At 36.3% G+C, this 12629-nt stretch overlaps 2 protein-coding genes across 3 annotated transcripts in view; one reads left to right on the top strand and one right to left on the bottom strand.

Annotated features, from left to right (window-relative positions):
* Positions 1-5043, bottom strand: part of LOC111491468 (protein CHROMATIN REMODELING 8-like) — a 6331-nt gene extending 1288 nt beyond the window's left edge. Inside the window, exons 1-6 of the mRNA XM_023140391.1 lie at positions 4939-5043; positions 4139-4669; positions 3559-3982; positions 1990-2857; positions 1006-1615; positions 289-756 (exon numbers count right to left, since the gene is read on the bottom strand). Of these exons, the coding sequence (XP_022996159.1) occupies positions 289-756; positions 1006-1615; positions 1990-2857; positions 3559-3982; positions 4139-4669; positions 4939-5028 (2991 nt within the window). The 5' untranslated portion in view covers positions 5029-5043. The remainder of the gene's footprint in view (positions 1-288; positions 757-1005; positions 1616-1989; positions 2858-3558; positions 3983-4138; positions 4670-4938) is intronic.
* Positions 5044-6986: 1943 nt separating this feature from the next.
* LOC111491464 (casein kinase 1-like protein 6) lies at positions 6987-12249 on the top strand. Of its 2 annotated transcripts, none has more exons than XM_023140382.1 (14): positions 6987-7777; positions 7877-7917; positions 8140-8209; positions 8460-8608; positions 8702-8797; positions 9080-9150; positions 9300-9361; positions 9449-9512; positions 9625-9709; positions 10154-10280; positions 10584-10663; positions 10766-10829; positions 10961-11076; positions 11538-12249. In XM_023140382.1, exons 1-14 carry the CDS (start codon positions 7702-7704, stop codon positions 11799-11801), a joined length of 1365 nt encoding a protein of 454 aa, XP_022996150.1. In that variant the 5' UTR covers positions 6987-7701; the 3' UTR covers positions 11802-12249. The 2 variants fall into 2 exon arrangements, with proteins under 2 accessions (XP_022996150.1, XP_022996151.1); XM_023140383.1 differs by having other exon boundaries at positions 6988-7777; positions 10769-10829.
* The last annotated feature ends 380 nt before the right edge of the window (positions 12250-12629 follow it).

Below are 12629 nucleotides of genomic sequence, written 5' to 3'. Positions count from 1 at the left end.
AAAAAAAAAAAAAAAAAAAAAAAAAAAAAAAAAAAAAAAAAAAAAAAAAAAGACTGTATAGTAAAGTTATATGTGACTCACCTTTGTTATGTCTAAACTATTATTTTAAAGTTAATTGTTCAAAATCACTTTTAAATGTGTAATCAAATGTCAAGTGATTTTATGGGGAGAAAAAGCACTTTTAATATACTTTCTTGTAAATAAATCATTTTTACTCAAAATCACTCCAAAACATGCTTAACATTAACACAAAATGTTTGGGTAGAAGTCATAAAGGATGAGACTTACATGAATACCGTGCGCATCAAAAAGGCTCTTCAAGATACCTGTGTCTACGTCTGTTCCACCACCCTGTCCCATTTCTACAGAAGAACCATTCCTTCCAGGAGTTTCAATCTCTGATTTGCTTGGTTTTTCATCAGCAGAGTCTGCAAACAATGCCGAGCCACTGCCAGATTTCTGCTCATGCTTCTCATTCTTCTGAGCACCAACCACATTTACATTATCAGTCAACTGACTGAAAATACTTGATGTTTCTGTTGATCCATCCTCCCCATCCTCGTGTAGCGTAAAGAGATCCTTCATGTCTCGAGCCTTAAAGAACCTTTTCTGCTGAGGGTTCTTTAATATCTTATTAGTGAGAAAATGCTTATATATCTGTCGATGGTACACCTTCTCCTCTACAGTTCCACGAGTGATCAATCTATACACTGTTACATCCCGCTGTTGACCAATACGCCAAGCACGCTCCCTTGCCTGTAATCAGGAAAATTAACGACTAAATTAGATTTGAGTTGCCTATAATATTATCGCCCCGTAGCAGAGAATAGGAACAAAAGAAAATTCCATAATCTTGTAACGAGCAGAGAAATATAAAAGATGCTGACTACTAAAACTAGAGGTAACTTCAGGGGCAATACAGTAATTCGACATACCTTTAGTGGACATGTCTTAAGCCACTACTTCAATAGATTAAAATAGAAAAATAGAAACGTGGCAAATTACCTGCATGTCAGTCGACGGATTCCAATCAGGGTCAAAAATTATCACCCTATTTGCTCCAGTCAAGTTGGTTCCCAGACCACCGACTTTGGTTGTTAAAATAAAAATAAAGACCTCACTGGAATTATTGAATTCATCGATCAATGCCATTCTCTGTTTGACGGGAGTACCACCATCCATCCTCCTATAAGTATAACTACCTCCGACCAGAAATCTCTCTAAAATGTCAAGCATCTGTTGGGTCTGCGTGAAAAGAAGAACACGATGACCTTGCTCCTTCCAGACCTTCAGCACTTGCTCGACCACCTTCATTTTTCCACTAAGTTCAGGATTCCCATAGTCAGGATTCTGGAAAGAGTGTTCCCTCTCGAGTAGATCTGGGTGGTTACAAATTTTACGCATTACATCAATTCCAGAAAGAGAATTTCTATTCCCATCCAAAATACTTTCCACTTCAGAGCTTGCAAGGAATGCTCTATAGACAGAACGTTGCTCAGACGTAAGGCTGCAGAAGAGAACGTGTTCAGTCTTCTTTGGCAAATGAGCATTGACATCAGATTTCATCCTTCTAAGAAGATAAGGCATAATCAAGTCACGAAGAACGACAGCGCACCTGCATAGTGAGAATTTCAAAGGTTGTGATGTTCAGCTACTGAAGGAGGGAGAGAGAACACAAGACCAAATAACTATCTCCATCCACTCATTTCATGAAAACATCTTTTACATGTTATCACGATAAACCCACCTCATAATCCGCTTATCAACTCATAAACCTCCGTTCTGATCCTAACTCAACTAGTAAGCCCTCACACTCGAGGCATTAATAAACTCTTCCAAGGGACGAAAGATTCAAAACTTCGCCCCAATTTTTTAACTTAAGAAAACAAAATAGCCATAAATTCTATATTTTTTCCAGGAAAAAGGAAAAAGAGGGGGAAATAATAAAAATAAGAACTCAAACTTCGGCAAAAATGTCACAATATTTACCTATATGCAGTTGATACTTGCAACGGGGAAGCATTAGCATAGCCACCAACAGATATAGGAACGGCAAACTCTGCTTCAAATACAGGCAACACACCCAACTTCCCAGGGAAAACAAAATCAAACAAGGACCACAACTCAGACAATTTGTTTTGAATTGGAGAACCAGACATTATTATCCGGTGCACAGTTTGTAGCTGCTTGCAAACTAAGGTGACTTCAGCATTTGGATTTCGAATACGATGTCCTTCGTCCAGGACTGCATAACCCCACTCAATGTCAAGCAACTTCTCGCCTAACAGTCGTAGTTGTTCATAAGTTGTAATGAGCAAACCAGATTCTGACCTCAAAACATGGTTTATCAAGGAATCCCATTTTTTTGTACCTTTGCACAGTAAGTCTTTCCTATAATCACTTTCCTCGGAATCTTTGCTATCATCACTTTCATCAGATTTTTCTCGCATCTTCCTACAAGAGGGATCGTGAGCAGAATCATGTAGAATTTCCACCAGAAAGCCTGGGCACCACTTCCGTGCCTCCCTTTTCCACTGTCTAACTAGTGTAACAGGGCAAATGATGATGCTTGGTTTATACATGTTACTGAAATGTAATGCACCTAAAAATGCCAAGACCTGGACCGTCTTCCCTAGGCCCATCTCATCTCCAATAATTCCACCTGCCCTTTGGCAGTGTAATTCCCATAACCACTGCACCCCAACTTTTTGGTAATCAAAGAGCTGATCAAATATGCTCTGAGGAATTTTCAGCCCACCATCAAGTGTTACGGAAGAAGGTTCTGGAACATCATCTTCTAAATCTCCAGAATCTTCTCTTTCAGAACTTGATGTAAGCAAACCATCTGACAGATTCTCTGCAACATAAATAACAAATCCTAAGCTAAATATGTAAGAAATTTTCAAGCAACTTACATGGTGGTAAAAGCACGAGTTCTTGCATTTGATTATTAAAAATTACAACATGAAGTAAATTTTCTCCACTTACAAAATTCCATAGAGACACCTAAGAAATTTTTCTCGCAGTTTGCAAGCATCTGAATATGTGGCTAAAAGGACTTGACAACACCAACTAATTCATTTTCAGATGATTACTATCATATACCTACCTGATAAAACCATTCGTTGGTCTGCATCATTTAGAAATATACTATTTAATACCCATCTTTGACAACTAGGCAGAATGAACTGAAAGACAAGTCCTAAATCAAAAAGGGAAATAGAAAATTAGAAAGAAAAAAACCTGAAGTGTAAGTATTATTTGCATTCACAGGCTATAAGCCAATTAAACATATTCAGTCTTCAAGGCTTCAATCGTAGCCTTATTGTACTCTAATTGCAAAACGACAATAAACGTGACCTTAGATCACAGAGAAGATAGCAACCAGAACAGAGGTTAGAAAAGCATACTCAGTATGAACAATTGACAGACATTATTAGATTTTAGACGTTAACATCATGTAAAAGAGACGGTTGCCAACAATAGAATCAAAGCAACTGCAGCGTGAACTTGAAGAAATAAGCTGTAGAACAACCACATGTTAAATAAGAGACATACCAGTAGCTTCCTCGTCTCTTTCCTCTAGAGCAATTCGTCTCCTATATTTTTTGTCTGGCAAAGGCCGTCTAGTCTTTTTGCCTTTTATTTTCTTGGCAGCTTTTTCTTCTGCAGATAGAGGAACCTTTGCATACTTTTTTAACCTGTAGAAAGGACGAGTTGGTGGATCAAGCTTTGGCAAAGCTTCTAGACCAAGTAATTTAGTGGTTGGCCGAGATTGTGCAGCCACTGACATTGAATGGAGGGCTCTAGCAACACTGTCAGAAGCAAAGTCATCATTTTCCTCTTCTTCCTCCTTTACTTCACGCCTTGATTGCCCAAGGTTCTGAAATCTTGATTGCCCTGGGTTCTGAAGACGGCGTTCAAAGCCCTTTAGCTTGTGAAATGGTGTTAAAATTCCCTTCCGTACCAATTCATCTCTTTCCTAAGACAAAGAATGCAAAGTTACTCCCCTACTGCATAACTTTTTTTTTTTTTTTTTTTTTGCAATGTCAATTGTAAAAAGCTTTTTCAGTTTACAGGTACAGAAGACTTGTTACACATTTTACAGAGTACAGCATTTGAAAACAGCTAAACTCACTGTTTCAACAAAGCCCACAGTGGCTGCATCCAAAGCTGCATCAAAATCGTCATCTTCATCAAATGACACAACCTTCAACCTCTTTTCTCCGTTGTTTCCTGATTTCTTAACCTCTTTAGACTTTCTCTTAGGTTTTGATTTGTCCTTTACTATCTCCAATATTGTCTCAGCGTGCTTGTCATTCAAATGGGAAAGTTCTTTCTTCAACTGCTGTTGGGTTTTCTTCAGGCTTGTTAGTCTGTCAACTGCTAGGGCATGCTGAAGGTCATCCGCAGAAGCTGAAACACCACCCTCTTCACGCCCATGCTCATGAGAGTCAGTGCCCACGTGAGAATGTTTTTCATTTCTTTCAAGTTTTTTCACCGGTTCCACTGTTGACGCAACAGCACCTATCTCATATTCTACAGCCCTAAGCTTCTGATAGAGCTGCACATGACTGGCAGAAGATGAGGCAGCCCTATCTAACTTACCACCAGTGTTCTCTTCTGCAAACCCTCCAGTTTCAGCACCATTCTCAACATTCTTTTTTGCCTGCAATTCAAAAACAAGTCATTCAATGGTGTTAACTGCTACTAGTTTATATCTGATTTCCTGTTGACACTTGCGAATTGCAGACTGTTTCAGGTGTTTTACATGAATACCCGACATTAATGTTCCTAAACAGTAAAATAATTACACGCTACACACAAAAAGGTAATCCAAATAGAAAAAACCATTATGAACCTAAACAGTAAAATAATTACATGCTACAAACAAAAACTTACGCGATAAGTATCATAAGTAAAGAATTCCGGCAATACCTTCTCTAACAAGTCCCGCTCTATATCCTCCGGATTAGCAGACGTCACACCCAAGCTGTTCAGAAAAATCCGATCCTCCTCTTCCTCCATCGAATCAAACACGTAGGTTCACTCTACACATTGCATCATGCATCCAAAACGAAAACCTACCAAACAAAACTAAACTGCATCAAATTCAACATTCAGTCTCACAGTCGACGAAGTTCCACACCCGACCTATTCATGCAAAATTAGAACACAAGAACAAAATAACTCCCTTAATTTTATTGACGACTGTTTAATCCGATCAATCAGAACAATCTGAAAACTAAATTGAAGCGCCGTGAAGCAACCAAACGAGAACTGACTTCAATTAAAACAAACAAAAATGGCTTTGGAACAAATGATCGTACGCAAGATAGAATGCAGCAATCTCTGGATTGAGAATTCTCGTTCTCTTGAATAGCGAAACGGAAGATGAACGAATGAATCCGATTTCTTTACCGTGCAACGGGAGGTCGCGGGATTCCCTGAAACCGAAATGCAGGTCCGGCACCGCCTCCGACTGGCTGCAGTGTTTCACAAATTCTTCAGCTTTTAATTTAATTTAATGTTATCGACCGATTGTCGCTCTGACCAGAAATAAAACTTCGGATGCGCGGTTTGTTTTGTGGCTAATGTGCGCATGTGCGCGCCAGAAAATTCAATCCATATCAGTTTTGTAAATTACATATCAACCTATATATATATACACATAAACGATCACAAATATGACATTAAATAATTAAATGCCAAAATTCATGTAATGAAAATTTAAATTGCACCAAAATAAAATATATTTAACTAAATAACGATAGATAATTTTACAAATTATTGTTTCAAAATAAAAGCAATTACCTAAAATATGTAATTGAAATTTATACATTTGTATCCCTAAAAAACAGTTACTAAATTTTCTTACAAAAAAAAACAATATACACATTGTTGATACAGTTGGACACAAATAGGACATTTGTGAAAAAACTAAAATTTGCTATGGACAAATTTGATTTCATGCATTGTCTTCGTTGATAGATCGCATTGTCACAATTTGATCTCATAAAATGAAGATTCAAACTTGACCGAAGTCTAAGTACAATGGACCGAAGATACTATTAGAGATCGAATCAAGCTAACCAATGTTCACTCACTAGGCCACGATCTAACCAATAGACTTAGCTCATTAAGTAAAAAATATAATACATGAAAAACAATAAGTACATATGTGTTGATTTTAAAAATGTTCTCATTCCGTTGATCTAAACATGACTAATAGACTAGTTACAAGTTAGTCGAATTTTCATAACCATGATCTATCCATTTTAATGAAAAAGTAAGTTGAGCCGGACCGTTTAGAGTTAAGTTTAAGTTGCAGTTGAGTCGAGTTTGAACTTCGAGTTTGTACGAAGCTAATAATAAGAAAGGAAGAGGGGTAGATTGAAAATAATAGAGAAAAGAGGGAGTAGATTGAAAATTAAATATTAGAAACTCTAGTCTGTGTACAATTCGGCTTTTGAAAGAAATAAAGAAGAGATGGTTGCCGGCTGGGGCCAAGGCGAGGCACGTTTCTCTGTAACAAACTGCAATGTGGGCTCTATCTTTCCATTCAATCGACAGCACAAACGTGTTCGGCGCGGCACTCCATTTACTAATTTACCAATATACCCTCCATTAATTTCACATCATAAAACTATTTTTTAATATATATACATCTTTAATCCTTCACAAAATTTTTCAATTTTATGTTATCTAAACTTAAAAAATACGAGAATTTCAAAAAACTTTCAATTATCCAAACTTAATATTTTTTTGATGGTATATAATAAGACATTAAGTATATAAAAAAGTTAAATTAAATTTAAATAATTATATGACACGAAAAGAACTTATTACATACTAATTAAAGCAAGATTAGAAAAAAAAAATAACAATAATAACACCGAGGGGCTAAAATAGTAATAAAAAAAAAGTCAATTAATAAAGCAGTAGTCTGTTCTGCAAAAATAAAATAAGAGCATTATAATAATAATAAAGAAAAAGAGTTGAGAGAAAGAGGAAGAGGAAAAGAGAGGAGAAGAGGGAGAAATATATCGGCCGCCCGACCTCTTTCTCCTTCTTATTCTTCGTAGCAACCATTTTCTGGTTTCATCCACTCCTCTTTCTTTTTTTTCTTTTCTTCCTTTTTCTTTATATTTCTTCATCTTCTGTCTTTCTTTCTCTCTCAATATATAAATTTTCTTCCCCTAAATTTTCTGTCATCCATTTCTGATCCGAACCCATCTTCTTCGATTACTGTTTGTCCCTTTCGTCCATTATTTTTTTTTTTTTTGCTCTCAATTTCATCTTTCAAGACAAATTTTCATTTAATATTCATTTTTCGGTCAATGTAGCTTGGTTTCCTTTAAACTAGGGTTTCAATTCACCATCTGAGGTTGAGTATCTAATGGGGTCCTATTCTTAAAATATGTAGTTGAATAGGATGCTCTTCTTTGAGTAGTTTTGATTTTGATAACGTTCTTTCAGTATCATCATCGTCTATAGAAATCTAGGGGAGTTTCTTGTTCTTCAATTTGATTGTTGAGCGAGGGTCTCCCTGGAACTTTATCTCTAATCTGCTGAAGTCGTTAGCAGCGGAATTAGCTGCCGGGGAAAGGATCATGCTCGTGTAGACGACGATTTGAGGTGAATCTGGGTTGGTGTTGTCGCATTTAGTTTCTGGGTGGACTTTGATTAAAGAATTGGATCATGGACCATGTGATTGGGGGGAAGTTCAAGCTCGGGAGGAAGATTGGGAGTGGGTCTTTTGGAGAGCTCTATTTAGGTGTGTCTCAGAATGGTTTCTCTTGTTTTGTTTTCTTTTGTAACTTTTGTATATCTAGCAAGCGTGGTGGTGATTCGTTTGTTTTGTTTATTATGACAGCTGTTAATGTGCAAACTGGGGAGGAGGTTGCAGTCAAACTAGTATGTGACTGGGTCTTGAATGGAAGAATACTCACCATTTTTATTTTGCTTTCAGCTAACCGCTTACCTTCCATTAGTAGTAGTTGCTACATCAATTTCACAATTGACCTTTTCTTGTGATAATACTGCTGTTAGCTATAAAGGTCTTTTGATCATGTTATATGAAGCGTCAGTTATAACCATCTTCTAAGCCCAGTTATTATTATTATTTTTTAATTTCAGGAACCTGTGAAAACCAAGCATCCTCAGCTTCATTATGAGTCCAAATTGTATATGCTTCTTCAAGGAGGAAGTGAGTGTCCCTCTCTCTTTTTCTCTATGATGATTAGATGGTGTACAAACCGTAGGTTGGTTGTCTAATTGTCTAAGTACTGGGGAAGTAAAGATATATGTGGCGTTGCAATATGTAGTTTGCATAATGTGCTGGTGGAAGATACCAGGGGACAGTTAGATGTTCTTGGTACTAGTACCAGGGGTCATCATTTTTTTTTTTTAATAAGAGCTTTTACGATGTTACTAAAGTCTATATTTTATTGATGAAGCGGGAATACCCCACCTGAAGTGGTTTGGCGTTGAGAGTGATTACAACATTATGGTGATTGATCTTCTTGGGCCAAGTTTGGAAGATTTATTTAACTACTGTAATAGAAAGTTTACATTGAAAACTGTCTTGATGCTTGCAGATCAATTAGTAAGTGCACAGAGCTACTTTTGTATTGTATACATGAGCATTTGTTGGATGGTGAAACTAATTAACTCCCTCTCTATTTATTGTAACTTTCAGATTAACAGGGTTGAGTACATGCACTCAAGAGGTTTTCTCCATCGTGACATAAAACCCGACAACTTCTTAATGGGACTTGGGCGGAAAGCCAATCAGGTAGTGCTCTTGTGTAGTTTTATGTGATTCTCTATGCCCTATTTAAGGGAAATTTTTATTAGGTTCTGGTCTTATAGTGATTCAATTTCGAGTTATAGAAACTCCGGATAATATGGTTTAAAATGATTTCAAAGGAACAAAGTTTTATATTTTTCCATTGTATTTGATATAGTTATGATGAAGTATAGTGATATTTTAATTATTTTTTGTTACAGCATAGTAGTTGCAATTACAGATAGTAGTTTTTTCTAATCTGTGTTTCGTTGAATTATGCTGTTATAGGTATATGTCATTGACTATGGCCTCGCAAAGAAGTATAGAGATCTGCAGACTCATAAGCATATACCATACAGGTTGATACTGTTCTGAGAAATTATGGTTCTATTTGCGATATGGCAAGATCTGTATATGTTTTGTTCAAAATTGGCTAGTTCTTAGAAGATTGAGATAAATGAGGTATCTATGTACTAGAATCTTTACTGTTTTTTCACCTATTTTTCAGGGAGAACAAGAACCTCACTGGCACAGCTCGCTATGCTAGTGTTAGCACTCACCTAGGAATTGGTGAGTAATCTTCGAAGGAACTAGAGTTCAAAACTTTGTAAATGCCTCAAGATCTTTTTAATAATATTATGCTTCTTTTATGGGCAGAGCAAAGTAGAAGGGATGACCTAGAGTCTCTTGGTTATGTGCTTATGTATTTCCTAAGAGGAAGGTTGGTCTACTGAACTCCTAAAGAATACTCTCAGGGCGCTGAAGTATTTCATGAATTCTGCCTCATCTTGCCTTTTGTTGTCATATAATGACTTCTAAAATTTCTGTTTCAGCCTTCCCTGGCAGGGTCTTAAGGCAGGCACGAAGAAGCAAAAGTATGACAAAATCAGTGAAAAGAAAATGTCGACTCCTATTGAGGTACCCCAGAGAATCTAAATGAAAATCACATACTACATAGGTGCTCACATGTGTAACATTCAATTAGAATTATCAAATTGGTAATAATGATGGTTTTATTTGCAAGTATTAAGTTATTATTATTTAGATAGTAATTACTATTAATTAATGTTAATTTTATTTAAAATAATTAGTTAGGATTTCTTACAAGACTAGTTTTTAATAACCCAAAAAGAATTATTAAGATCAAATGACAATGTCCCCTACCCCCACCACCACACAATAGGAATAAAAATGTTGATGAGAAAACACTATAATAATATTATATACTATATATATTCTTTACTAACCTTTTGTTCATTCCTTGCAACTGAACATAACCTCACCATAGAACATACTTCTCTTTTATGGGCAATTAGTCTCTATGCTGCTGTTGTACAAATCCATTGTAATTATATTTTATAGGTGCTTTGCAAATCACATCCACCTGAGTTTGTATCTTATTTCCATTACTGTCGATCACTGAGATTTGAGGACAAGCCAGATTATTCGTATTTAAAGCGACTTTTTCGCGATTTATTCATACGAGAAGGTAACTCGTTGTACTTGATCTCAATACTCTAACATTATATTTGCAATATTTGTTTCTATAGCCCTCTATGTAAGCCTTGGGTTCAAGGTTTCTTTTTCTCCCTCAAGTGGAGCCATTTTCTGTCATTCCTCTTCATAGGCCTTTACCTGTGTTTTTGTATAATAATTCATCTGAATTCTTCAATTAGAAAATTTTCTTATTTAAAGCTGTTTTGTGGCTTTTTTGTCTCCTTTTTTCGTTATCCATTTTACTTCTCAGCGTTGAATAAGGATTTCTCAGTAGGTTATGAATATCTCCTTTCAGGCTATCAATTTGATTATGTGTTTGACTGGACTATACTGAAGCACCACCCTCAAAGTGGTGGCAGCAGTTCCAGAGGACGAGTAAATACTTGCATTCTTTTTCCTTTTGTGTGTGTATATATATATTTTTTTTTTTTTTTTTTTTATTGGATTTGTTATTTTGGCTCTTGGTTCCATTTGTAGCAGTCAAATGGAAAAGCTGCACTTACTCCAGGACCATCCGCAGAAAGGCCAGAGAGAACCTCAGGTCTGCTTCCTTGACATTTTCCCTACTTAGAAAATATTTTTTTTTAAGGACTACGGAACATAATTTTTCGAAAATATAGGTGCACTTTAGTGTTGAACGTATAACTTATCACTTGGTATTATTTGTTAAAGTTGGGAAAGAGATCCGAGAAAGATTGTCAGGTGCAGTTGAAGTATTTTCCAGGAGGAATGTCTCTGGTTCCAGTCCACATGTTGATCATCCTAAACAAAAGGCTCACGAGGATGTGGTAAATTATCTTCATTGAATTGAACTAAAAATGTTTTTAATGTATGTTCCTTCTCTTGCATTAGATGATTAAGCCATTCAGTTCACATTCATGAGAGTAAAAATCGCTGAAGTGTTTGCATAGTTTTGTTTTGCTTGGATGTGATTATTGTCCTTGGATTTTTTTGACAACCAAATTCAGCTCCAATTTCCAGCGATATTTCTTTTGAATAAATATTCTGTATCCTACATCTCCTTTTCTTACTTTTTTTTTTCTTTCCCAAGAACCATATTCCACTCAACTATGTATTTTAGGAAGATTTAGCTAAACTTGACAGATTAGTTGTAAATTTGTAGGGTAGTACTACATAGATGACCTTTCTTCCCTTAACGTTGCTGTGATTGCACTTAGGTGATGTCATATTTGTAGATGAGTTGTTACATTAACTTTCTACTTGAATTTATTCCTACCCTTGGTTTCAGCTTCCTAATCCTGACCGAACACGTGGTTCTTCTCGATATGGAAGCTCCTCAAGAAGAGCTATAATTACAAACAGCAAGCCTGGTTCTTCTGGTGATCACAGTGGTGAGGGTCGTCGACTTGTTGCAACCACTGGGCGTCCCTCTACCACACAGAGACTTCATTCTTCTCATGAGACAAAACCAACCTCATTTGTTCGACAATCAACAAAAAGCGGTCGTGACGATCCTCTCCGGAGCTTTGAACTTCTATCAATCAGGAAGTAACAAGTAACAAGAAGATTTTCATCGAGAGGCAATTTGCATTTTGCATCAGAGGGATAAATCCCTTGCACTTGCAATTATTTGCATCATTTAATTCTCTCTTGTACATTGGAACATCGCCCAACCCAACCACGAAATGAACATTACAGGTCAGTCGACACATCTTATATGTCACAAAATCCCTCGTAAGAGTTTGCTGCCGTTGTATCGTGTTTTTAGATCCGACCCCAGATGCAGAGATTGAAGCTGAACATTTCTACTGGTGATTCAAGCAGATGTAATAATAACTGTATTTTCCTTTCACGTACTTCTTTTCCAGACCCATCTCTATCTCTCAGTTGTTTTTATAGTTTACTAGTGTGCTTATAAATATTATTCACGAACAAAAATCTTTGTGCACCCACTTGGCTGGAATACGAGATTCAATACCTCAAAAAATCTGTTCCTTAAATGTTCCCCTCTCCATATTTTTTTATATTAAATTCTGTGTAGTGGGATTGAAAATCAGACAATTTCTGAGATTCTGAATTGAAAAATGCCTTCTTCCTTTTCCTGGATGAAACTGGAAGTTGAGATTGAAAGTTGTATAGTACTTCAATCCTTAGCCACGTTTTCTTTCTAGTATTGTTTTGCTCCATATGTTGATGTAACCTTAAAAGGACAAATGTGTGTATCATTTATCGTGAAATCCATAGAGAAGGCACCAGCATTTGGATTTCTTCATAATAAATCATCCATATTAACCAGAAAAGGAGGACAAAAATGAACATCAAACTTTGGTATGAAACAAAATGAACCAAAAACACAGGCTGTGTAATATTGTTTGGTGAA

Source organism: Cucurbita maxima, unplaced genomic scaffold (assembly GCF_002738345.1).
Source record: "Cucurbita maxima cultivar Rimu unplaced genomic scaffold, Cmax_1.0 Cma_Scf00016, whole genome shotgun sequence".
Lineage (NCBI taxonomy): Eukaryota > Viridiplantae > Streptophyta > Magnoliopsida > Cucurbitales > Cucurbitaceae > Cucurbita > Cucurbita maxima.
This window is presented reverse-complemented; position numbering and strand designations above follow the sequence as displayed.

Coding starts and splice junctions, on each gene's coding strand:
- LOC111491464 (XM_023140382.1), top strand. CDS start 7,702: ATGGACCATGTGATTGGGGGGAAGTTCAAGCTCGGGAGGAAGATTGGG. Junction 8,609..8,701: donor TGATGCTTGCAGATCAATTA/GTAAGTGCACAG, acceptor TGTAACTTTCAG/ATTAACAGGGTTGAGTACAT. Junction 10,830..10,960: donor AAGGCCAGAGAGAACCTCAG/GTCTGCTTCCTT, acceptor TATTTGTTAAAG/TTGGGAAAGAGATCCGAGAA.